The sequence below is a fragment of the Haliotis rufescens genome, unplaced genomic scaffold (genome assembly GCF_023055435.1).
Source record: "Haliotis rufescens isolate VD_foot unplaced genomic scaffold, xgHalRufe1.0.p SCAF_16, whole genome shotgun sequence".
NCBI classification, from domain to species: Eukaryota; Metazoa; Mollusca; class Gastropoda; order Lepetellida; family Haliotidae; genus Haliotis; species Haliotis rufescens.
The window spans coordinates 10019842-10044908 of NW_025963846.1; the positions used below are offsets into that span (position 1 = coordinate 10019842).

At 38.1% G+C, this 25067-nt stretch overlaps 1 protein-coding gene across 1 annotated transcript; it reads left to right on the forward strand.

The window, feature by feature from the left end:
- Window positions 1-14: 14 nt before the first annotated feature.
- On the forward strand, window positions 15-22879 carry LOC124134563 (ras-like GTP-binding protein RHO). The gene is made up of 5 exons (XM_046499465.2): window positions 15-139; window positions 310-326; window positions 1308-1476; window positions 13184-13567; window positions 20313-22879. Exons 3-5 carry the CDS (start codon window positions 1321-1323, stop codon window positions 20733-20735), a joined length of 963 nt encoding a protein of 320 aa, XP_046355421.1. The 5' UTR covers window positions 15-139; window positions 310-326; window positions 1308-1320; the 3' UTR covers window positions 20736-22879.
- The last annotated feature ends 2188 nt before the right edge of the window (window positions 22880-25067 follow it).

Here is a 25067-nt window from a genome sequence, read left to right on the forward strand (position 1 = left end):
TACGTCACAACAAATTCCAGAAGCAATTGCACTATCCCCCTCTAGCGTCAATTGAGGTGTGGTTGACCGTTGATGTATCACGATCGGAAAAACGACAATATCACATCAAAATAACCTCCAAAACGGGGATTTTCCTCAGGTATTTAGACTTGCATGTGTTTTCTTATCTCTAGATAGGTTGTGTATTGTATCGATGTGTCCGTATTAGATTTATTTGACTTGTAAATTTGCTATCGGCGGATAATGAGCAAACGCCATTTATGGTAATACTGCATTGGGCTAACCTAGCACCTCAATCTTCATTTTCAGGAACGTTGCTGAATCTAGTAAGTTTTGCGCGTTTCACTGAAGATCTATATGCAATTATTGACGAATTGGAGCAAGTTAAGTCGTACTTATCGTTTTATCTACTGACAAAATGGCGCTCAAATTGAACGATACATGACTGTTTGAACAAATCGCCATGTTGATGACATCATCAGCCAGGGAGGACCGGTAGACTGAAACATTTTCTGGTGTATTTTGTTATTTCCCATCGAACGTAACAACTCCCAACTCGTCCTTGGCATTAAGAATTTTAGGTTTTGGTTGAAATTAAGTATTATTCGTGAGATTTAGGCATAAGGAATCGAATGCATCCACTCTATGAGCAACGGAAACAAAGCCGTTCGACCTCTTTCCTCGTGTCGTACGATCAAGATAGTTTACAGATCAATTTCGTCTTTCTGAACACTGTGTGTGTACGTACATCTTGCTTTTTGCTCGATTTATTTGTGGTTACATTGCCAATATGGTATACTCTGGAGCTTATCTTCTGGCAAAGTCAATAAGGTCGCAAACTGTCATCTCATTAGGACCCCACCCTTCTGTTCAGCATATGATTGGACACAAACATTTTGTAGTTTCAGTGGACGATAGTGACTCATATCTTTTATTAGAAACGTTCCTTTTCTAACTTTAGCACATCTATAAATATCACAACACATTTTGGTATATAGTAGTGTATTTTATTCCCCTGCGTACATTGTATTGATTCTGGGGTCTGGATACCCAACTTAGAAGGAAGGTAATTCTGAGGATTCTCTTTGCCTATTGTACATTCACAGGATATTTAAATTTGCCATGTCCACTGACTACTGTCAAATATTCACAGCTTACCTTTTGCACAACCAGATGTGCCAAGATGATTTGTAATATTTGAACAACTGGTGCATACTCGATTATTCCCTGAACATCATTGTTTACTTGTACTCATGGACATTGGGGATGTTGTTTCCTTGTACTCATAGTGATTTTTTTTTTTTCAGGAAGTAACTAGCCATGGCTGCTATAAGAAAGAAGCTAGTAATAGTTGGGGATGGTGCCTGTGGTAAAACATGTCTTCTCATCGTCTTCAGCAAAGATCAGTTCCCTGAAGTTTATGTGCCAACTGTTTTTGAAAATTATGTAGCAGATATTGAAGTGGACGGAAAACAGGTAAGTTTGTGCTGACTGTTCATTTTGAGTAGGATAGCATTGTTAAATGAATTGTCACATTGCCTAAGTGTGCTTTTTAACTGAACAAAACCCTAAATTGCAGTAGAATTCTAGTGCAGAATCCTGCTTTTTCAACTGTGTGTTCTGTTGAAATTATATTTGCTGCACTGTTGACCCTGCACAGTTTTGACATGCAAAAAGCATTGACTTCATTAATTAATGATCACACAAACAAACATTTTTATCTTTTGATGTCTGATCAATATATATTTTATACTTTGAGAAAACATACTACGATCACATTGATATTGCTTGAAATGAATAAATTCATTGAGCTAAATGCATATGATGAAATTGCACACAACCGATTGTGAACTTTTGGTGATTTTGTTTGCTTCAATGAAATATTAGACATTCTAGAATGATTATGCTTAAATGTAACAACATATGTTTCAAGGGACATAATATGTATATGAACATGTACGATAAACTCACTGTGTTGAGGAGGGACTAGTGCTCCCCGTGTCTCCCTGCCTGTGTCGTGTGCTGCTGCAGCGGGTTGTGTTGGTGTGAATTTCCCGCTGGGTGTCCGTCACTCTTTAAATAATGCAGTGATTACGCCAGTTAATGCTTAGCTGGTGCTTTCATTTCATCACCGAATTCATGTAAAGCTTGGTTTATTTATTTTTTTTGGACAAAAGACATGTCTTGTTTGAGTACGCTGGCAGCTTTCATGTCTTATGATGAGGCAGCTTTGATTTTACTTCTGTCTGGTCCTAAGTTCTTGGGTGAGTTTACTTTCATGTTTGCATGTTTTTTCTTTCTTCTTTCTTCCTTATTTTTGCTTGCAAATTTGTTGGATTCAATTAGTGTTAAGAATGGACACTGAAAATAGTTTATAATAGTTGTATGGTTTGGCATTTTGCTTCATGTTTCATTTCATTCCCTAACCTTGCATGACATTCAGGTTGATATGATGCATGTATTTGATTTACATTCAAATAACATCATACAAAAGTTTTCTAGGGGACTTGTCATGGTGTTGAATGAATCCAATCACACCCACACATCTGTGTCATTGCTTTCTATACTTCTGCTTGCTAGTGGCCTGTATCAATCAAGGTGTGATTGGTAACCTTACATATGTTAGTACTGTACTTTGTCATTATATGACCTTGTTGACTTGTCTAATAATATGCTTGCTTTTGGAAGGAAATGTCTTGTGGAATAATTCCACCACTTGCGCATTTTGACATGTCATGTAGCACGTTGGTGATTACATTCTGAATCATCAATGCTGTACATAACAAACTTGAATATAATAGTTGTAATGTGTAACCGAATGCTGTGCTTTAGAATGTAAGGAGTATCATACATAATATGTAGTTAAAACATCGATGTCTGTATGAGAAATAATTGCTAATAGCATAGATATTGCATTTTGCCTCAGATTAAATGAATGATGAAACTATTTTGCAATGCCTGGTGAAATTAGATATTTATAGTGCTTCAAGAAGCTAACATAAGGGAGATGGCATTTGAAAGGTTAACTATGTGTTCAGTCACTGATGTCCCTTAATTTATAAAATTGCTTAACAAGGAAGGAGATTATTTCACACTTTATAGCTATGCACACACTTTTCACATAAGTTATCCTTGTTCAGACAAGGAAAGCTTTGGCACTGACGAAATAGAGATGTCACCTGAAAGATTTAGGTCTGTAGATAAAGCAACCTTTGCAATAGGTACCGGCACAGTACAGGTTTTGAGCAATGTATCATTGAAAATAGGACATCACAGTACATGATTAAGGTGGCTGATGCCCATTGTCTGGTGTTAGGATGTTGCTAGTTTCACAATATAAACAAACTTAGTGATTGAGAAGAAATTATCTGAAATAGAAATATTTTATGAGTGTTCTACAATGGCTACAATTGAATTGGTTTTAATTATTTGAACAATTGCAATGTGCCACATTTAGCAGGAACCGATGCACAGTACTTCACAATGTTTATTGATTAAAGTCAGTGTTTGAAATTAGATACCGGTCAGTGTAAAAAAGTGCTCTCAATGAAATATTTTCTTTGTCATCAAGTGTAGGTTCAATATCATTGCCACAAAGGAAGACCAATCTGAATGCATTATTCTGAAATGTCTGTGGGGAGTTTTTCACGTGACTTGTGAGCTATCAATATCTGAGATTTTATGATTATTTTAAGAGAAAAGATATGGTTTATGTCATATTTTGTGTGTCAGAAATTGCTTTGTCAGTTTTTGGACTAGCAATTTGATTAGAGTGATGATTTAGCTGAATCAATCAATGGCCCATACCATGTAATGACCCATTCATCATGTCACTGTCCACAGTTTATTTCATGTAGGGGTGAAACGATACACCGAAATTCTGATGCATCGCGATACTTGACCCACAATACGATACACATATATATCGATACACCACAAGGTGGAATGCAAATCTAAGTACAGTGTTCTTTCGCTGTTGCACCCTTCAGTATAGGCTAGCCCTAATGCATGGCTCCCTAAACTTACTTAAATTTTTAATAAGCTCAAATCTTACACTGAAATCATGTTCCCCCCCCCCATCTAAAAAAAACAACATCAACTGATCACTGCAGGAACACTGGAAATACCAGGCAACAAGTTCAAACTGAAGAACGCTATTCAATCCCCTGATTATACTATCTGGTTATAAAACATGTTCATTATGTATCTGGACTTATGTTTGTAATATATTTTATTAATTTTATTTAAAATTTCATACAATATTGTTAACATTAATTTTGTCAATCATGTGTGAAGTGATTGGTAGATTGCAAAACTCACTGTTATGTACAGCAACAGCGGTCAAATTACCGCTTTTGATGCCTTGAAACAATCTTTAGTTGCCAGAGAATGGACACATATATTATAAATGCCGTACTTTGACTCGTTAAAAGCCATATTTGTGGCAATTTGACTATTGTATGCCAACACCATCTTTTCGCATAAATTGTTCCGTACGGAAACATATCCTGCAATAGTCATCACCTGACAAAAGTGCTATGCTTATGGTTCGTATAATTTGAAATATATATAGAAAAAGCTGCAAATAAAGTAACACAATATATATTCCCTATTAAACAATAAGTTTAGATACAATTTCTTCCAACTATTGCATAAAATTGCATAAAGATGTATTATTGGGCACTTTTTAACTGTATCACCCCGGTAGATGATGTGAAAAAAATGTGTACAACTGATTGCTATTTCAGGCTTAGTTTATGAGAAAATACACATGGTAATCTTAATCTTTGCATATATTAAACCAATGAGAACAGGAAATACTAATTTAATGGTAAATCATCGTGTCTGGTGATGTGATGAAATTTCATATTTTTGTTGACCAAGTTTGTTATACCTGTTCGTTCATCTGAATTCGCAAAAGGGTTACCATGGTTACTATGTGGTTTTTAAAAGCGCATAACACTCGCTAAATATTTTGTTACACTATGAATCATAAACAACTACTATTTTTTTAGTCCTTTTTCAAACTCTGAAACGCACATCGTAGATGGTGTTAGGTGGGCAGAGCAAGTACTGTTGTGTTGGTCATCTATACCCCTATGACTCCTCCTCCGTTAAGACTCAACAGCAGGAGACATTGTCAGAACCCAGAGGGCATCATCACCCCTGACAATGTTGACATTTTAATTTTTATGAAAAAAAACCCCCTGAAGTTGAACTATTCAGACTGAAGTACATTGTATCGTCACCAGAATATCGAGATATGTATCGTATCATGACCTTCCTGTATCGTTGCAGCCCTACTGCCAGGTATATAAGGCTCAAGATCTGTCTTTTTTTTCATATTAATATTGTACATGTTGTAGCTTGATATTTCGTCACTGATCCTGTGACACATCAAGATCATCTTGCACCTGAAGGATCTGCTTGCTGAGCTAATGTGATACTATTGTCAAAACGATTTCTATAATCTAGCTTCAGATTTCTTTTTTTTTCACATTTTGAACCACCCCTACTCTGCTTTCTTCTTGTGGATATGTTGGAACGAGCAGTCATTTTAGCTTCTTTGAAAAAAAATTATGTCAGTTTATATGGCTATGTCACTACATGTTGAAATTAATCGATATTGTCATATAATGGGTTGGTTTCTTGACAGGATAAAGCCAACAGATACTTTCCATATTTTGGGTACTAACATCACAGTTTTACAATTGTATTTCGGATATTGAAAATCACACAGAACGGATCAGTTTCATCGATTTATTTTCCTGCAGTGTGGAGATGTAAAACCACCCTGACCTAATTACTTCAAACTATGGTTAGGTCAACATTAGGGGAACTAGATATTTCCGGTAAAGTGTTACTTCAGCCTAGTGGCTTGACAACAGCTGTGTAACAAATAACTTTCTACTATCATGTGGTTTGGTTTTGGTTAGCTTTTGGAGAGAAAATCCATGAATTCTATTAGGTATTTTGAGGAATAGTGTTCACATCACCATTCAAAGAAAAGGTTGCTTTTGAATTGGCTGGCTTGAAATGAAACTAACGATTTCAGGGCTTCTGATTTCCTGAGGCATATAGTATTTATTTACATTTGTCATTCACATTGGCATTGGGTACGGTATTTGTTTTCTTTAATAGACGATTAATGATAATTTTCAAATTAATTTTGCTCGAAATGCTGTTTCAAGTGACAATTTATACACATTTTTGTACAACGGCACCCATTTGCCCGAGCAGTCTCGGAGCTGCAATTGTTCCACGTACAACAAAAACAATAAATTGCATTGCTAAGGCCAAGTTGTAGCACTGTAAAAGTCAGACAAAAAAGAAGTTTGTCTCTGAAGGAATACTGTTTGTGAGTATTGTTTCTTGTCCAGTTTGATTTATTTTTTTGGTACCTATTTTATTTTATTTGAAAGTTTTCATGAGTCATCTACAAGGACCCACTTGAACTAAGTTTGAGGAGTGCTTGGCAAAGTTGTGTTCATTATATGGCTTGTCCATGTCAGTCTTAGTTCTGAAACATAAAGCTAACCTACTTCATGTACATAAGCAGTTTTGCCTATAGTTGTTGTACAAAGTATTCTTACCATAAACATGCATAATTTCAGCAGCGTGTTTTATTTGCCATTTTTGTTACATCTCTATTGACCACCGTCATATACTTATGATATAGTTGGAATATTGCTGAGTGCGGCGTTCAACAACAAAAAAACAAAGCATCTCTATTGAGCAATATGCAAACATCAGATATGGCTGCTTTGATAGCAACCACAACAGTTCCTGTTACAGGACTTTCATGCAAGCTGATTTATGTGATGAATTTCATGTACTAGTTCCTATGCTTTGTATTGAATTTCAGTCAATAGCAGTTCCATGCTTTTTAGATATGGTGTTGGAAGTAGTTTTGCAAGTATATTCTTTTCCTATTGTCAATATTCTTCCTTTTTTATCTCTCAGGCTGTACAGAATGATTATGGTTTGATAATCTCTCAAAATATGGTGCATTTTGAATTATGGAATTCACATGAGATGTCTGTGGGTTTGATTCCAAGTTTTGCCCAGATTATGATCCTTACACACGTTCTGAACAGTTCAGGATTTCGCCAACATGTTAACATTTTTTTATCATGGTTTCATTACTTTGGGCGACCTCATATTTGTAGAATCAACTTGTTTTTCATCAAGCAGCCACTAAGACAATTCAGGATCCATTTTGTTTTGGGATAGAGTGTACAGTTGCCTTTTGACAAATAGTTATATTTGACAACTCTGGTAAGTTAATGATCTCTTGGGCCAGGGAGATAAAAATTCTGTCAAAATACCAGTCAATATTTTTTCTATTTAATTTATTGTGAATATTCATCATTTCCACAGGAAACTAATATACAAAATTCCCTGTTCTACTGTTCTGGCATAGTGTTGCCACACCCCTGTTATGTCAGAGTATTGTTCAAAGGTTAAATTAACTTGGATAGTTCAAGGTTAATGTCAGCCTTTATCTAAAATCTTGTGTGTGAAGATGTCTTTATCTAACATTATGTGTAAGGTTTGAACTCTTATACAGCCCCACATAGGTTTTTGTCCCCTGACCCATTTTGACTGTATTGCAATGCATATTGTTGAAGGCTTGGATCAAGGTTTACTGGTGTCATTCTCTTTCACATCAACTCTCAGATTATTTTGGCTTAAGGAAAAGGCAGTGTTGTAATTAACACTTGTCAAAGCATAGAAACAATTGTGCAAGGGGAATTTCGAAAGCCATAAGTCTTGCAGTGTCTGAGAAGGCTACAAATGATTGTCTATATGAAAGAACAAAATGCTTTTCTTCATTAGGTTACTTGTGATCCAATGCACACAATTCAAACCAGTTAGTTGAAGGTCTAATGACTGGTGGCACTGGGTCACTCTTCTAGAAGAGAAATACTGGCTTTGGTTTGATAAAGGACATTAATTGATAGTTATACATAGTCTAAAATATGTGAGGACATGTAAAATGCTATGAAAATGAATTGCCAGAGTTCTGAAGCTGGTATTGTGATTGATTTAAAGGATTAAGAATGTGCCCTGTGTCATACCCTTGATGGATAACTTCTAACATGACAGATGTAGCTACATATCTTGTTACAGTGTATTTAGTGGCTGGCTTTTATTTCCCACAGATGTGCCTACCATTAGGATTTTGCCATTATCATAGTCTAAAATTTTTGATATGATATTGAAGTGACAAATCAACTATTATGGGGAAAAGAACATAAAATCAGTTTCAGATTCGCTTCAGAGAAAATGGTTCATGGTCATGTTAGTCATACTGTTCATACCTCTGGTATTATCGTCTTAAGATCCATATCTTGTACTCAATTATTCATGGTAGTCCCATGTTCTAAAATTGTAGTATCAATTTACCAATTTATCTATACATCAATATTGTGGTAAACATTGTTATTCAAAGTTTAGCCCTCGATGACCATGAATGATGTCTTTACGATTCAATAGTAGTTGCATTTTGTGTTAATAAAAGAAACAGATTTTGATTCAGAGTACAATCAGGTATTCAGTGTCTGCCATATTGTGGTTAACATGCAGGTTTTGATCGAGTAGGAAATATCTCTATGTAATTACATGTAGAAGGTAAGGAGTAATGTTAGTCTCGGGATATTTCGTCTTTTACATTCATTTTATGTTTAATTGTTCACTTGAATGATTGTAATACGTTTTTGAGTTCTAATTTCGACATGAATGTTCACAATACTGGTCTATACTGAAAACATTTGAGGCTAGGCCTGAACTAAGAATTTTTGTCATGAGAATTTAGTGTTATTTATTTATATGTCGCATTATAAGGAGAGGTTACCAGACAAAACATAACTTTACTTGTCTTGGGGTTCGGACTATTGGCTAAAATCGCAGACTGCACCACTAGTTCTCTATTCCAATGTCAAATTGTCTGCTTACACTAGATTTTGTTTGAATTTTCCAGTTGTACGGTAATGAGAAAAGATTGTTGAATTGTGATTGTAAACATTTCTCACGTTGTACATTAGTCTGTTATACCTTTTGATAGATTAAAAAGTGTCTATGGAGATATTGTAGTTCACCAAGCTGTAACAGGAAGTGTTTCTGTAGTATGAGTTCATGGCTCTATGCCTTATCTCCCTTTTGATTGATTTACATGGTTTATCTATCAGTTTGCTGTTTGTCATTAAGAGGATTCTATTGTCACTGTGCCATATTTGACAAAAGGCATTTCTGAATGACAGATATTACTTCATTTTCTGGTTTTATTTCTGGTTTGGAGGATATGTTGTTTTTTTTGGTGTCAGGTCATCTTCTTTTCACACAGTTTATCTCTACCCCAAATGGAAAATGTGTGTGCCATGTTCAAGGTGTGGTGTCATGGTTGTGGCAGTGTTTCATCCTATAAAATATATTGTGTAAGCTACTAGATAGGCCCAAAATATTGCCAGGATGTTCTCCACTTGCAGGCTGACTTTGACTCTCCTGGAAAACGTTTAGGTTGCTCTCTTCTTCAGCGGGCGCATGGGTGGCCCAGTTGTCTATGGTGCTGTGATTTGCTGTGCAGAGTTGCATCCCTTGGAAACATATGATTGTGGGTTTGAATCCTGGTTCGCCCCCATTATGTTTCTAAATTTGTCAGCACCATATCGTGCTCGTTGGTTTCACCGATCTGGTTACCGTCTGAGAATAACTGGAATACTTTTAAAAGCGGCGTTATACCCAACCCACTCACTTACTCTTCTTCAGACCCATGATGATCCAGGGTAGAACAAGTCTTCAGCAACCCATGCTTGCAGTAAAAGTCAACTATGCTTGTCGTAAGAGACGACTAATGGTATCGGGTGGTCAGGCTCTCTGACTTGTTTGAAGCATGTCATCAATCTCAATTATGTGGACTGATGCTCATGATGTCAATCACTGGATTGTCTGGCCCAGATTCGATTATTTACAGACCGCTGTCATGTAGCTTGAATATTGCTGAGTGCGGCGTAAAACAACAAACCAACCGCTCTTCTTCATCACACTGTCTCTTGGAATTCTGGACCTGTCCAGCAATGGGTTTGGGTTGAGGAGCTGGAATAGGGGTTGGAGAGAGATTAAGATATTTCTCCCTAAATAGTAGTGATATCGCGATTCACTGGGACTTTGCACGACATGATACCCGAAGCACTTTATTTGTCATCGATTCACATTTAACCCCATATCCATTGTCCTTGTTGATCTCGCATCGATATCAATAAGCGAGGACAAACTATTTTTTTAATTCCTCATGATGTTCTTGGTCGTCTTTCGGATACGAAACAGGCCTGATGATATCAAGAGTGATCAGCTTTTCCTTGCTGCCTGTCATAATACAGTACGTAAACTTGTTGTTTCTTATAATTTTCTCATACAGACAGAATAGTGTCATGTTGATGGGTTTTACTCAGTTGTTAGTTTTCCTTCTTTACATTTATGGCGAGTCTATGGACTTTTCTCAGTCTTATGGCTGGATTTTCTGTATCAAGATATGTATGGCAAATTTCTACTAGTCCTTATGATACCTTAACTATTATGCAGTTTGACAAGGACTACAGGACAAGTGCTTATTTCTAATGCTACAATTGATACATATAATCATGGGTCCTACTTCCTCATGATAAAACTGATAACACCAGCTAGCTACAAATGTTGGAAAGTTAGACCATGGTGTGCCTTTAAAGGCCTATGTTCCCTATAAATAGTGGACCTCTCCCAAAGATGGCAGTGACAATCTTGACTTCAAGCTGTTGAAATAGTACAGCACTTGGACTGCTCTTCTGAAAATATTAATATTAGTAGTTCAAAGGCATATGTTTGCTCAATTGTCACTCCATTTACTCCAGGGATTTCTGAGAGTAAATCGGCCTATAAATACAATTTCCAAATAACAATCATGGATAGATATTTTGAAAAGAAATTTGAAATAGCTCAAGAAATTCATAACTTCTAAAATTTGACAGTTCCATCTGTAAAAGTTGTAAGGAGATAAAGGTGTTGCCAAGGACTGACTGTAAACAAAGCCGGGTCGTGGAGGGGAATGTAGACAGATATTTGTTAAGAGACACAACACATGTTTATTCTAAGAAAATACTTTAACATAGTATGTATCCAAGTGATCCATGATCTACAGCTAGAGAATGTTCAGCTCTGAGACAAGACAGAAGGATGGCATACTACAGGTGGCACAAGGGGACAGAATGCCCTTCTGTGTTATTCAGAAAGCAAGAATATTGATGCCTAAGACCATCTTCTTGAGGCCAGGGAGTTAACCGACTCTAAATTTCCAGTTTCCACCCTTGCCAAATTAGGCTGGAATTTCTTGGCTAGATTGTAGCGCCACCAGTGCCTATTGCGAGTTATGTCCCTTCCATGTCCCTCCAATTGACTAATCATATTCCATCTCTATGTAACCTGCTTTTACAACAGGGGGCACGGGTGGCCCGGGTTGCCCAGTCGTCTAAGGCGCCGCGATTCGTTGTGCAGAGTTGTGTCCCTTGGGCACGCCAGAAACCTATGATTGTGGGTTTGAATCCCGGTTCGCCACGATTATGTTTCTAGGTTTGTCAGCACCATACCCGTGCTCGTGGGTTTCACCGAAGTGGTAAACGTCTTAGACCTGCATCACTTCGGGCTTTCCTCCCACATTAAGCTGACACACCGTGATATAACTGGAATAATGTTAAAAGCGGCGTTATAAAACTCAAGTCACTCACTCACTGCATTTCCAACAAAATGGCGGTGCCCATTCAAGTCGATCTGATTGATAATCAAAATCTATATTGTAATATAACGGGCCATACCCCGCAAAGTGAATCAAATATCTGGACGCCCAGATTGTGGTAGACATGCTTTGCAAATCCTGCAGTCAACTGAAATCTGCATGTTGAAATCCATGTTGTTTGTTACATGATTTTGATTGGACTATGCATAAACTCGTTAGTCCAGCCAAAATGAAACTCCAGAATTCCAGCATAGTTCGTCAAGGGACGAAACAGGACTTTTATAGTCAGCTAACTGCCTTACCTGGGGAAGATGGCCTAAGACTGACAGGGAGGAGTATGTTGGACATTGGTGGGAGAATGTGTAGAACATTGGAACATTCCTTTGGAAAGATTGAATGATTAATGATTAGTACACATTTTGTATTTTGTTCATTTCTATGGAAAATTCTAATGTAGATTTGCTAGATAGTTGAAAAAACATACACCAAGTTTATTGCCAGAGTGTGGTGTATATATTTTGTAGTAAACAATTATTTGAATGTGGGTTTTTTAAGTAATTATTAAGAAAATTTCCTTTTGGATTTTTATCATTTCTTTACTCCTCAGTTTAAAAGTGCCATTCAATGACATACGGCAAATGCCTACACAGCCACATGGCCAAAGCAGAAATCTCTATCAGGCTCATATTTCAGTCCCCCCTCCACTTGGTGGGCATGGGCTAGGCTAAAATGTTTCTCCCCTGGGAGAAATACTTGGGCCTTTATAGTTAGCCATATATGAACATCTTACACAATGTTTTGACAGCTCCCAAAATGAAACCGTAAGCATAAAATGCGCTTTTGCTCGCAAAGAGGAACTTTGAAAGCCATTTTGTCAGTTTGCTTCTTCTGTTAAAGTGTTAGATTTTCTTGTGATTTTGTCATTCATTATTGAAAAGGCAGTAACTGGAGATGGTTTGTATCTGTCTGCTAAACATTTTGGTGAAATATCCAAACAATGATACTAACAAGAGATGTATGTCATGTATGGGATTTCTTCTTGTAGCAAATCTGCTATGCCCTTCCTTATGTTTGAATCTCTCAAGGGCAGAGGCCTAGTTCTGTATCTTATAACTGCATCAGTTTCTACCGAAATGCACGGCATGGAAAAAATCTGTATCTGTTATTGTTCCTTAATTGAAATCTGTTTCACAACTTTCTATAAGACTGTTACTGTATTCACACACATAAATTCAGTAAGCATAGAGGATAAATCATACAAGTAATTGAAATGTCAGTTCTACATTAATGTTTATTTAATATTGTCAGTCATCTAGAATCTGCTAGTATTAAACAAGACTCTTCTTCATCATCACTGTATTTACTTGCAAGTGTAAGACTATTTTCTCATTTTTCAATGATAATCATTTTGTGTTTCAGGTTGAGCTGGCGTTGTGGGATACAGCTGGACAGGAGGACTATGACAGACTCAGGCCTTTGTCTTATCCAGATACAGATGTCATCCTTATGTGTTTTTCCATCGACAGCCCCGACAGTTTAGAGAATATTCCAGAGAAGTGGACGCCAGAAGTGAAGCATTTCTGTCCTAATGTACCTATCATATTAGTAGGCAACAAAAAGGATCTCAGGAATGATGATAACACTAGGAGAGAACTGTCCAAGATGAAACAAGAACCAGTTAAAACAGAAGAAGGCCGTGCAATGGCAGAGAAGATAGGTGCTTTTGCCTACCTTGAGTGCTCCGCCAAGACCAAGGAAGGGGTTAGGGAAGTCTTTGAAACAGCCACAAGAGCTGCCTTGCAAGTAAAGAAGAAGAGGAAGGGCAAGTGCACCTTGCTTTAGACCTCTGGAACTGCAACAACCTGCATGGGAAAGGCACGTCTGCCAGGGAGGAGGAACCAACATTAGCTGGACATCTCACATGTATGCGTAATTCTTTCTTTCCAGTGTAGAGCCAGGCTCAGCGGATATTCAGTGGCCAACCTTACACAACTGTCCATGTGAGCTGGAGGCAGATGGCAAAGTGACAGTCCTATGTAATATTTCACAACCGCTCAGCCGATTTCTTCACTGCTAAGACAGGAGGTTTAATTTCCCGGCAGCATAGGCTCAGCCTTGCCATGTCCCAGGGCTGACAGCTGCCGCAAGCTACTGTGCCAGTGTTGGTTGTTCAGGTGTACATGATCATTGTATTGAATGTCACCAGCTTCCCAGCAGGACTGATAGAGATTATCTTTAGGGATCTCTTCCCTTATTTGCTTGATGAGTATGGATCTGCCTATCAACACACTGACTTGGAGAGCGAGTATTATGGTACTTGTCAAGGCCCAGTGATGTATGGATGCATTTGCTGTCAGTCTCTTTACTTTGCCTGTGGCTGCATTTAAATTCCATTTACCTTTCATTCCCCCACCTCGTCCCCCTCCCTGCCTCCAGAATGTGTGAATCAAAAAAGCAAACGCAAGTGCATGAGTTTGTGTTTCTAATTACAGACTGATGGTGTATATGATTCATCAAGGGAAGTATGTAAACGGTTGTATGTTCCGTGTTCTCACCCCACTGTCCACTGGATATGATCACAATTACTCGGCCTTAGAAACTGAGGTAGTATTTTAACAAAGTATTTTTCCACATTTATTTGCCTTGTAGTACATATGATGCTTACTGGAGTAATCTTGTCTTCAACGGCTGACAAACAGAAAACAGTTCATGAACTGTACTTTGAATTTGGTCTCAAGAGGCAGGCAGTTGGTGTGAGAATAGTGGCAAATGCCAAGGTTGTTATCAGCTATATGTCCTAATGTGCAACTTACTGCAAGGTGCAAGAAAATTCAGATAAACTGTGTATTGGTCATGAATCGCCTAATCTTGTATTCTCATATTCTTGCTAGCTCATCATTTTGCCTGGTTCTCTGTACATGTAGTTGTGTATGTCTTTTGTCTATAAGCTATGTTTAATACTACTTTATTATCTAGATCATGACTGTGAATAAATCCTTTTCATATTGTCTTGGGAGTTAATTCATTCATGCATTTATGCAATTCATAACCAGTAGGTAGATGCATCCTCTCTGATCATGGCTGGGTTTCCTCAGCGTTGTTCTTGGTGGTAGAGAGTACTGTTCCTGCAGTGAAGCAGGCTAGCCTTTCGGCTTGAAATCTCACAGAAATTAGACATATTGAAGACAAAATGAAATGAGTGCCATTTTACAACTAATCTTATAACCTTAACATTTTTTGTCTATAATAAATACATTACTTGATTGGAGATTATTGACTTTTCTTTTTGTTTTTGACTACCATACACATGATACAGGATTACTTCAGTGTGTATATCTAGCCTAGCTTGTCAGGAGATGTAAACTATGACCTATAGCACATCAGGTTGTAACGAAGTGTTGGTGAACTAAAAGGGTATAACAACAAATGTTTTCACAAAGAAAAATTTTGCTGGAGCGCTACCGTGAAATGTGTAGGAGTCAATCTAAATCAAATCCAAATCATTTACTCCTTTATGATGAAAATCTGGGACCTGTTCCACAAAGCCATCTTAGCGCTGAGGTGATCGTAAGTCCTGTACTTTAACACTGGCTTACGATAGTCATAACGCTAAGATCGCTTTGTGGAACGGTGCCCAGGTTGCAGAAGGTAAACCATCGGCAAAATTTTATAACCCTATCTTGATGCAATTTGACTTCAGCTTATCAGATGTCAGCTTTCTAAAACGATTTGGCTACACCCTTGGATCAGAATTTTCAATATTAAGAATAGAAAAATCCCAAATAGTACAAAAATTCCTTCAATTCATCCATTTTGGGTATCGATGACTAGTTTTTGAGATACTGAAATATAAAATCTGTTCTGCTTTGCTCTTGCAATCATATTTGAAGCGTGTCTCGAGTATTCAGTAATTTAGAGATCACATACTTCCGTGAGTTCTCCATGTGTATCTCTTGTGGTCAGCTTGTTGGGTCGACCTTCAATCCAATAAATTGTTCCAATTCAACTGATTGTTGAATTTTGTGCACAGTTGTGGGAAAGTCTTGAAGCTGTAGCTTCAAAATTAAGCATTGTTGAAAGAAAAAATCAAAAGCTTAAAAGTGACAGTAATTAATGCCAAGTATCAAATTTACAGTTTTCCATAAGGTCTCCAAAATCAGTCACCTGATTATTCAGATTATTATTCATAATTTGAATATTTTGTGAATAACTAATGAGCTTTTGGCATTCAGCACGAGGAACACACTTCACAGGTTTCAACTAGTTATTGTATGAATTACCCTTTAGAATAATGCATGACATTTAAACCACCCTAAGTAACTTCACTGTCCACCTAATGTAGGGATGACATGAAGTTATTGATTTGTGGCATGAACAATGGCAGATGGTATATATAAATAATGTTCATCTAAACATGGCATTATGACTTCATAATCATGTTACTTTGACCACTTTGCTTTTGAGGTCACTTAAAGGCTCCAGATAATTCATCAATTGAGTATTTACTCGTCATTATGCACTTTGGGTTTTTGATAGTTTTCTTTGGCTATTTCGGTACATTTTTATTCCTTTGGGGCCAGGGTATTTTTAAATGAATGAGAGACATAAATTTTTTAAATATTTTTCTTAAAATGCTGTTTCAGATAACTTCATTTCTTCTCTTCATTTGCTGCCTCAACTATCACATGTCACATGAGCTCACAAGGACTGTTACAACATGCGAGCCAAAGCCCTTTTGTACATTATTCACTATAGTAGAGTTAAGGGATAGGTGATGCCTGCATTTGATCCATAAGTGTAGATTTCAGGTACACGAGCTGAAAGGGACACACTGAGGAATTAAGTGTAATACAACTGGATTAAAATAAATAGTTCTTGAATTTTCATAAGCAAACAACTCCAAAGTAATTGGGTTATGATATATTTTGTGTATTTTATGCAAACATGCAGCTTATATGAAGCTCTGTACTTAATGCAATATGTGCAAATTTGATGTTTCTTATGTGATCTTTCAAACCTTAATGTGAGCAACAGATACAAGACCTTGGGATCAACACATGTCTATGGTATATTTCAAGTAGGTTTTATGTGTCTAATAGAATATTAACACTGCCTTGCCAAGAACTTGTACCATCTTTACTTGAAGAATGAAAGAAAAGTTATGTTTTTGAATTGTTACAAATTGGAAAGTGTTACTTCTAACCAATGTAATTATTAATCAAGTTTGGAAATATCTCGAAAAAAATTCTGTTTCTAATGCTTTATTTCAGCCAAGATATTTAAGCTGGAATATGGTACAAGTCCTGTAAAATACTATTTTACAAGTTGCTTGTACAGATTTGCTAGCCATGGCTGCCAGAAAGGGAAAATATCTGTTTTTGGTATTGTACATGATAAATATCAGATCCATAAACCCAAGTTTTTACAAAAACAATGTGTGTTGTGTAAATAAAAAAGGAAGTCTAGCATAAATATGGTATAGGGACAGCAAGTTGTAACCCAGTGTGTATGGTGAACAATAATGGGGAACTACATTGAACATGATAGTGAAAAGTAATACCTTGAGAGAACAATGAAAATTCCGCTGATCAGTATCTAACGACATGTTTATGCTACATGTATTTGCGACAAAGTTGGTTTAGGCTTGCAATCAATTTGTTTTCTATCAGGAACTAGACCCAGATGTCAAAGGCATGATGCCATTTCAGCAAGCAGAGTACATTCATGTTAGTTAATTGCAGGGTATTCAGATAGGACTTTCCATGGATTTCTTGACCTCAAGGATAAATTTTGTTATACATGCCATTGTAATATACATATACATCATGTGGTCCCCAAGACTCCAAACAAACTTTCATTGTTTAAAAACATTCCCATCCCAGAATATTACAAGAGGGAGCTTAAATAAGCAGTCTCTCAGTTGTCAGATGCAGTTTTGCCATTGAAAGAACAAAACCATTGCAATCCCAGATAACCAGCAGTACAAATACTAGGCAGTTAAGGCTTCTCTTGCATGGATGGCTGGAATGGCTTTTTGAAAGAAAGGGGATGCACACCCTCTTATGGTTGCATACCAGAAATTTAAGAATAATGTGAGGTGATGGGTATATCAAGTGTCAACTTTAATGAGTTGGATGCATTTATCTTGTAAATTATCTTGTCAACCCAAACAGTATGCATCCATTGATGGGGCTGTATCTGTGCTTGAAAACATACCTTAGGTGATCAGCTTGATTTTATGGATATCCTTTGTACTTGAAATATATGTCAAGTTGATTGCATGAACAAACCTTTAGAATCCGAGAAGAATAAAGTTATATCCCTTTGCTGTAATCAGGAAGCAAGCTTGTAAATGGTGCAAAATAAGAAATTAAACCTGTTTCCTTACATTTCTCATGATTCGCCTTAAAACCAAAAGAAACAAAAAGTTCCTCGATTTCTCTGATAACTATCATGGTGTTATCCTGGAGTATCAGAAAATAAATAAATTAATTTAATTGATTTTAATTAATTAGTTAAACAAAGTTCCATGATTTCTCTGACAACTATGTTGGAGTTATTCTGGAATATCTATGGCACAAGTACTCTGATGCCATGTTTTACACACTCTCAATTGTGCAGATATTTCCTGGGTCCCAGACATGCCAGATGTATGAAGTAACTTTGGCCTTGTTGAGTGTTGAATAATATTTTTAACCTGTCAAAAACTCAACTTTTACTAATGGGTTATTCAAGTAATTGAAAACAATTTTCTGTTGTGAATGGAGAAATTTGTATTTCTGTTGTATGAAACAAGAACTCATGTATTGAGTTCTCTATTTGTTTTGCAAACACTTCGAGAATTACTTCACAACCAATTGTGGGGCGGTGTGATAGCCTTGTGGGTAAAGCGTTTGCTCGTTAGCCGAGGACCCAGGTTCGATTCCCGGCATGGGTACAATGTGTGAAGCCCATTTCTGGGGTCCTCTTCCCCACAACAACCTATTGTGATGAGATATTTTAGTGTAGCTTCTTTCAGTGTGACGCTAACGGCTTTCATAAGAATCCCCCACCTGTTTGGGTGTTCTGAAATATATCTGGACTCTGTAAAAGGCGAAGGGTAACCATGAACATTTCTTTTTTTACAAAGTTGCCTGAGAGTCATTACAATGATTGGGTACATTTGCAGACCTTTTATGAACTTATATATTTTTAGATTTTTTAAATTTTTTATTTATTGAAAGTAAAGGAGCAACATGTACAAGTCTGAACCACTGCAGAGGTGGAGGACTTAGTGGGGCTACCCACACAAATACCACCATTTCCAATCTTCAATGTGCTCTTGAGAGCCTTATGAACGATTCGTACAAGATGGACCAGACAACGCGTTTCAACAAACATTAGTAGGCCACACACCGCGGCAATGAGAACGTTATGTGGAACCCATAGGACCCATTCTACAAAGTGACTACACAGGAACATATCACCTTATAGGATTTCATAGGTGCATAGTAACAGTCGACTATAATTTAAGGTTGTCTTGAACATAAATTGTACATGCCAGCGCAAACGATTTTATATGACATTCCGACAAGAGCGTGACCAAACGGCCGGTTCCACAAAGCGATCGTGTAAGTATGGGAGTTATCATCTTAGCGCCGAGACACCTTTGTGGAACGAACTCCTGATGTCTCGCAATATGACATATTTTGGCGCTTACATTTACACGATTTCTCATGCATACAACCATTATTTTAAAAGATGTGATTGAAAACCTCAGTCAAATAGCCATGCGACCCATACGGAAATGAATATGGATGTTCTATTAAGTCCTGTATTATGAAACTACGACTGTCGGAACTCCAATGCTTGAACATAAACTTACGATAGTCGTAGCGATACGATCCCTTTGTAAATATGGGCTCTGGAAAGTAATCCAGGTTCCACAAAGAAATCTTAGCGAACGATTACTTTAACTCTCATACATACTATTCGAAAGTGCTTAGGTCACTGTGAAACGGAGGCCTGAATTTATGAGTATTTAAAAACAAATGGGTGAGTTTTCAGTTGGTATGTCACTCTTGCCAAAGTAATATTGGCATGGCAGGGTGAGTATCAGGGCAAAACCGTGCTTCTAGGAAGGTCACGTGGCCCTCTCTTAACCAATGAAAATACAGATAAAGCTATCAATGATATGAGGCATTTTGCATGTGCGATGGAGACGGTCATATCACAGGGGGTGTAGTAACCAGACCCGTATGGCACCACCTGCCGGACTAATATGGTTTGTCAATGCATTTTGAATGGGGGATCGATATTAGCCCGGGTGGTAAGACATTAGAGTTACGTCCCTTAGTACGTCGTCTGCTCGTCTACCAAACTGGCTTTCCCATGACAATGACTGATATGGGGTTCTCGGGTTAATATGGGGTAAGATAAGAAACACTGCCAAATAATAACCTATAATTTAAATTCAGGGTGCTTGGCTCTCATTTTGTGGATTTCTTTGTAACAGTTAGGGTAGAACAATTTTCTCATTTTTTTTAATGATAATGATTTTGTGTTTCAGGTTGAGCTGGCGCTGTGGGATACAGCTGGACAGGAGGACTATGACAGACTCAGGCCGTTGTCGTATCCAGATACAGATGTCATCCTTATGTGTTTTTCCATCGACAGCCCCGACAGTTTAGAGAATATTCCAGAGAAGTGGACACCGGAAGTCCGCCATTTTTGCCCCAATGTCCCCATCATCCTTGTCGGGAACAAGAAAGATCTGCGCAACGACGAAAACACCAAACGAGAGCTGATGAAGATGAAGCAGGAGCCGGTGAGACCGGAGGAGGGGCGTGCACAGGCTGAGAAGATCAGTGCTTACGCTTACCTCGAGTGCTCTGCCAAAACCAAGGAGGGAGTGAGGGAAGTCTTCGAAACAGCCACCAGAGCTGCCTTGCAGGTTCGGAAGAAGAAGAAGGGCGGATGTATATTGTTGTGAAAGGGACTACTTTGTTTACTGGACACAATTCTTTGCCATTTCTACATTCTTGGTGCTTCATTGGTCGTCGTGTATTTATGATCTGTTAATGACGATCCAAATGGTTATCTTAATAACGTACTCATCGTTCCACCCCACACGTGATCACTGACGTCATAGACATGTAGATCGCCTCCAGCACCAGAAACCATGGTCAATCTTTGCCTGCAACTCTGCCGATAAGCTAGACGCCTTAAACACCCAATATATTTTGCTAATGTGCCCCTTTATTATGATATCTCAAGTTGTAGATTTGTTACTTGAGGACATGAAACTAGTCCCCCTACAGCATGTACTTTTCAATCTTGGGAAATCATTCCACTTAGGCATGGTACACTATAAACTTTCATGTATGTATAGAGAGAACTGGTATTACCCAAAAGTATACTCGGATTATGATTGGAAATGTATTATTGCATGATGATCAAGTATACAACAAGGTGTGGTGGTAACGCGCGTTCTGGGTCTGTAGTACTAGCGAAGAGGAAAGGTAAGCCTGCATATTGAATGACTATGATTTCAAAGTGGGCGTTACCCGGAAGTACACACGTTCATTGTAAATATGAAAAGTCGTATTGAGGAAAACTTCGTACTTGTTTGTATGGTGCGTTTTAGTGTTGGTTGTAAAGAAACTACGCACTTCGACCCCATGCAATCTCTATGCACTGGGTTTTGAAACAACTGGCTGTACAGGACAGTGTAGGCCTTTATGACTGCTGTCATGCTGTTTTCGACCAAATCGCACGTTAGACATGCATCGTTTATGTTTACAGAATAGTTTGAAATTACTCCAAATACTTTTAAAGGAATTTATTTGTTGACAGGAAAGTCTTACATAATTTGTGCAACTTTGGAAATTTTATGTTTTAGCTTTTGGATGTAGGGACGTCTTTCTCTGATACATATATTGTAAACCGACAGTCAACCTTTTGACATAGAGACAGGCAGTGGAACACGTAAGGAAGGGAATTCGGTCTTACTTCGGCCAAGTTTTGTCCATAGCAATTATATCCAGTTTTATGTGTACTGTTTGCGTCGCGACTTAGCATTTTAAGCTTTACTGTTGGAGGTGTGTCAGTCAGAAAAGTGCACCCCTCATTTACGAGGGCCCAAGGGTAGATGCATTACTCATTCTACAGCCTAGTGTTCACAGCTTTTTTATCGAAACTTCAAGAGTATAGGGATATCTCTCGAATATCACCTGTCCACAGTGAAAACAGGAATTCGCTGTTTCGATGGATTTGTATCCAGTGCAAATACACCTGCTCCGTAACGGTGGTGGTCGGTCACATTAAACACTTTCGTAAGCAATAAGACAGTTAGCTTTAATTTCTGTGTTCACCATCGAACTTAATCATCCCTTTGGTTCTAGTTATTACTGTGTAAACAGTTATGTTATTGGCCTCTAGCTACTTGTGTGTGTCGTTTGCAAGTGAGTTGACCGAAAGTCACATATGCAGGTCTGACTTCAGCAGATGAAACCCACTTTTTGTGTGCGTATAGACATTAGATCGATTGTCCAAAACGCCAGGTTCTTTTGTAAAGCTCTGCACATGTGAATGTATCAACCATTTTTGTGACACTCTAGTTTTTCTTTGTAATTTCTTTTTGCTTTATGTCCAGTGTACGAACAGCGCCGTCTGTTTACCCATACACAAGAGCATATCTGGGACTCAAGGATTTCCCCTCATTTTTCGGAATTTCCTGACATATTTTTGGGGTCTCGTTTTAATTTTGTTACTTGCTATGATGTCTGTATGTCTCTGCTTGTGGTGTAACCAATTTATACATTTCAAACAAAACAGGACAAATTGTATCTTATTTTTACTGAATTAACTATTTGGAACCATGACAAAACATTAGTTTGTAAACATCTGGATGCGTTTTGTTTGGAATGTGATTGTACATATTATGTAGGAGTGATCGTTCGACAGTCTCCGTAACCCGTACGTTTGCTTTTCTCCGTTCTATCATGGGTGTGGGCTCTTGTATCGATACTACTATCTCTGCTGTCTGCGGCTGTCTGTCTTGGCATCTCGCCATACACGTCTACCCGTTCTTCCACCTTTGTATTGTAATAATAAAGTAATTTAAGTACGTTTCCAGTTTTGTGGTTGTTGTTGAATCTTCCCATTATATCATATCGTGCAAAAAGTGGCAATTCGCCGTGCAGAGTTGTCTTCCTTAGGTTTCTGACACTATGGACACTATGACCGCGGGTTCGAATCCCTTATTCGCACTGTTTGTTTCTATGTATGTCAGCACCGTACTCGTGCTCATGGGTGTTACTTGGACTTTCCTCCCACATTAAGCTGACACGCCGTCATGTTACTGAAATATTGTTCAAAACGACGTTAAACCAAACTCGTCCACATCGGGTGGTCAGGCTCAGCGACCTGGTTGATGCATGTCATCGTATCCCAATTGCGTTGATCGTTGCACATGTCAATAAATGGATTGTCTGGTACAGACGCTGCCATTTAGCTGGGAATATTGCATAGTGCGGCGTTGAACAACTGAGACCCGCATCACTTCGGGGTTTACTCGCATATCAAGTTGACACGAGGTAATATAGCTGAAATACAGTTCCTTGTCGTTTGTAAGGTCCATTTGATTCAATATATTACAAGTTATGACACTATAGGTACGTTTATCATATATATATTACTGATATCAGCTCAACCAGCATATGCGGCAAACCTGTTACTGTAATCCCTATGACAACGCCACTGTGTGAACACTCATCATTGGTGGTAAATATCCAGCAACCGAAGGACCTTTCGACAAGTGCGTACACCGTACGCCTTTGGTTTCAAAACCTTCGTCTTCGGTTAATTAATCTCATTAAAATCAGATCTTAGTTCTCGCTATCGCTAAACAAAGACCCGAGGACATCCCATTAGGGGTCACGTCAGAACCGACCAATCAGAGCATCATGAAAGTGACAGTCGGAATGTGATTTCGAATCTAAAACTTCCAACGCGGGGTATTCCGAACTGTAGTTACTGGCTTAACGACTGAATTCATACAATCTAGACCCACTATAAGCCATTCCAGAATGTTCTTTTGTTCAGGTTTCAATTTTTTAGAATTTGTCAAAATATGTTTCGAAGCTAGTCGCGAATTTGAAATTAGTGCCGTAAAGCACGAGAAAGCTGCCTTCTGATTGGCTAATGTCGACTTGTCAGTCATTCCATTGATCAGTCAAAGTTCGCGCAAGGTCTGCCAGACGTGACCCGTAATGGGGTGTTCTCAGATCTTTGTTTAGCGGTAGCGAGAACTAAGATCTGATTTTACAGTGGAATGTCCACCGTCTATGTTTTCATTCCATTTCAACACACTCATTTGTCCTGCGCTTGTATTTTCTCAAGATGACACATTTAGTATAGGTTTGTAACACAACTTGATGCAAAGTTGACGGTCTTTTGTACTCGTGTTTTGTTATATAAACAAAATGTCCGTGGACAGTCGTGGTGTCAGTCATTGTTGAAACTAAGATACCTCCGCCTTGCGGACTATGTGTGGTCAGGATGGGCCCACTTAATTAATAAACATGCCTTAACCTTCAGAAGATTAATTCGAAAATCACTGTTTTCCCACTCAGGATTCGTCTGCAACCATTGGCTGAACATATCACAATAATCACCTGGGATGTGATTCTTTGAATTAGCTATTTATTGTGGTATAGGTGTGAATGCAATTCCCGCTAGGACGTGTACAGCGGGTGAAACTGAGTGTAACAGTAGGCTATTTTGTAAAATTAAACGGGCGTACACATTAAATCTTTAACTGACAAGAGGGTATTTGAGTTACGTAATGATAATTTGTTCTACACAATTCTCGAAAGAATTTTTTTTTACCACAAAATATCGATCTATCAATAGTTTGTGAAAAATTAAATGTAATGTCCAGCTTCTCCTTTCAAATATATATAACTTGTATTTTGAGTGACCGAAAATATGCTCTTACAAAAGTCCTGTGCAAAGTTTCTCGGTGACTTAAACATCTCGAACAAACGGTGATGCGCATGTAAAATATACTCTTTGTTTTGAATAGAGGTTGATGCGCTGTGTGTGTGAGTGGGTGGGTGTGCGTGTTAAAGCAGTGTGGTTGATGCGATGTGTGTGCCTGAAAGCAGTGTGGTTGATGCGCTGTGTGTGTCTGAAAGCAGTGTGGCTAATGGGTGTGTGTGTATGTCTCGAGGCAGTGTGGTTGGGACTATGCAGAGTTGCGTCCCTTGGATCAACCATTATGCGATGGCCATGGGTTGAACTGTCTGTTGTTACCCTGCCT

Excerpts from the sequence above, each read along its gene's own strand:
- LOC124134563 (XM_046499465.2), top strand. The coding sequence starts at position 1,321 with ATGGCTGCTATAAGAAAGAAGCTAGTAATAGTTGGGGATGGTGCCTGT. Across the intron at positions 1,477-13,183 it reads TTGAAGTGGACGGAAAACAG|GTTGAGCTGGCGTTGTGGGA; the intron begins GTAAGTTTGTGC and ends TTTGTGTTTCAG. Across the intron at positions 13,568-20,312 it reads CCACAAGAGCTGCCTTGCAA|GTTGAGCTGGCGCTGTGGGA; the intron begins GTAAAGAAGAAG and ends TTTGTGTTTCAG.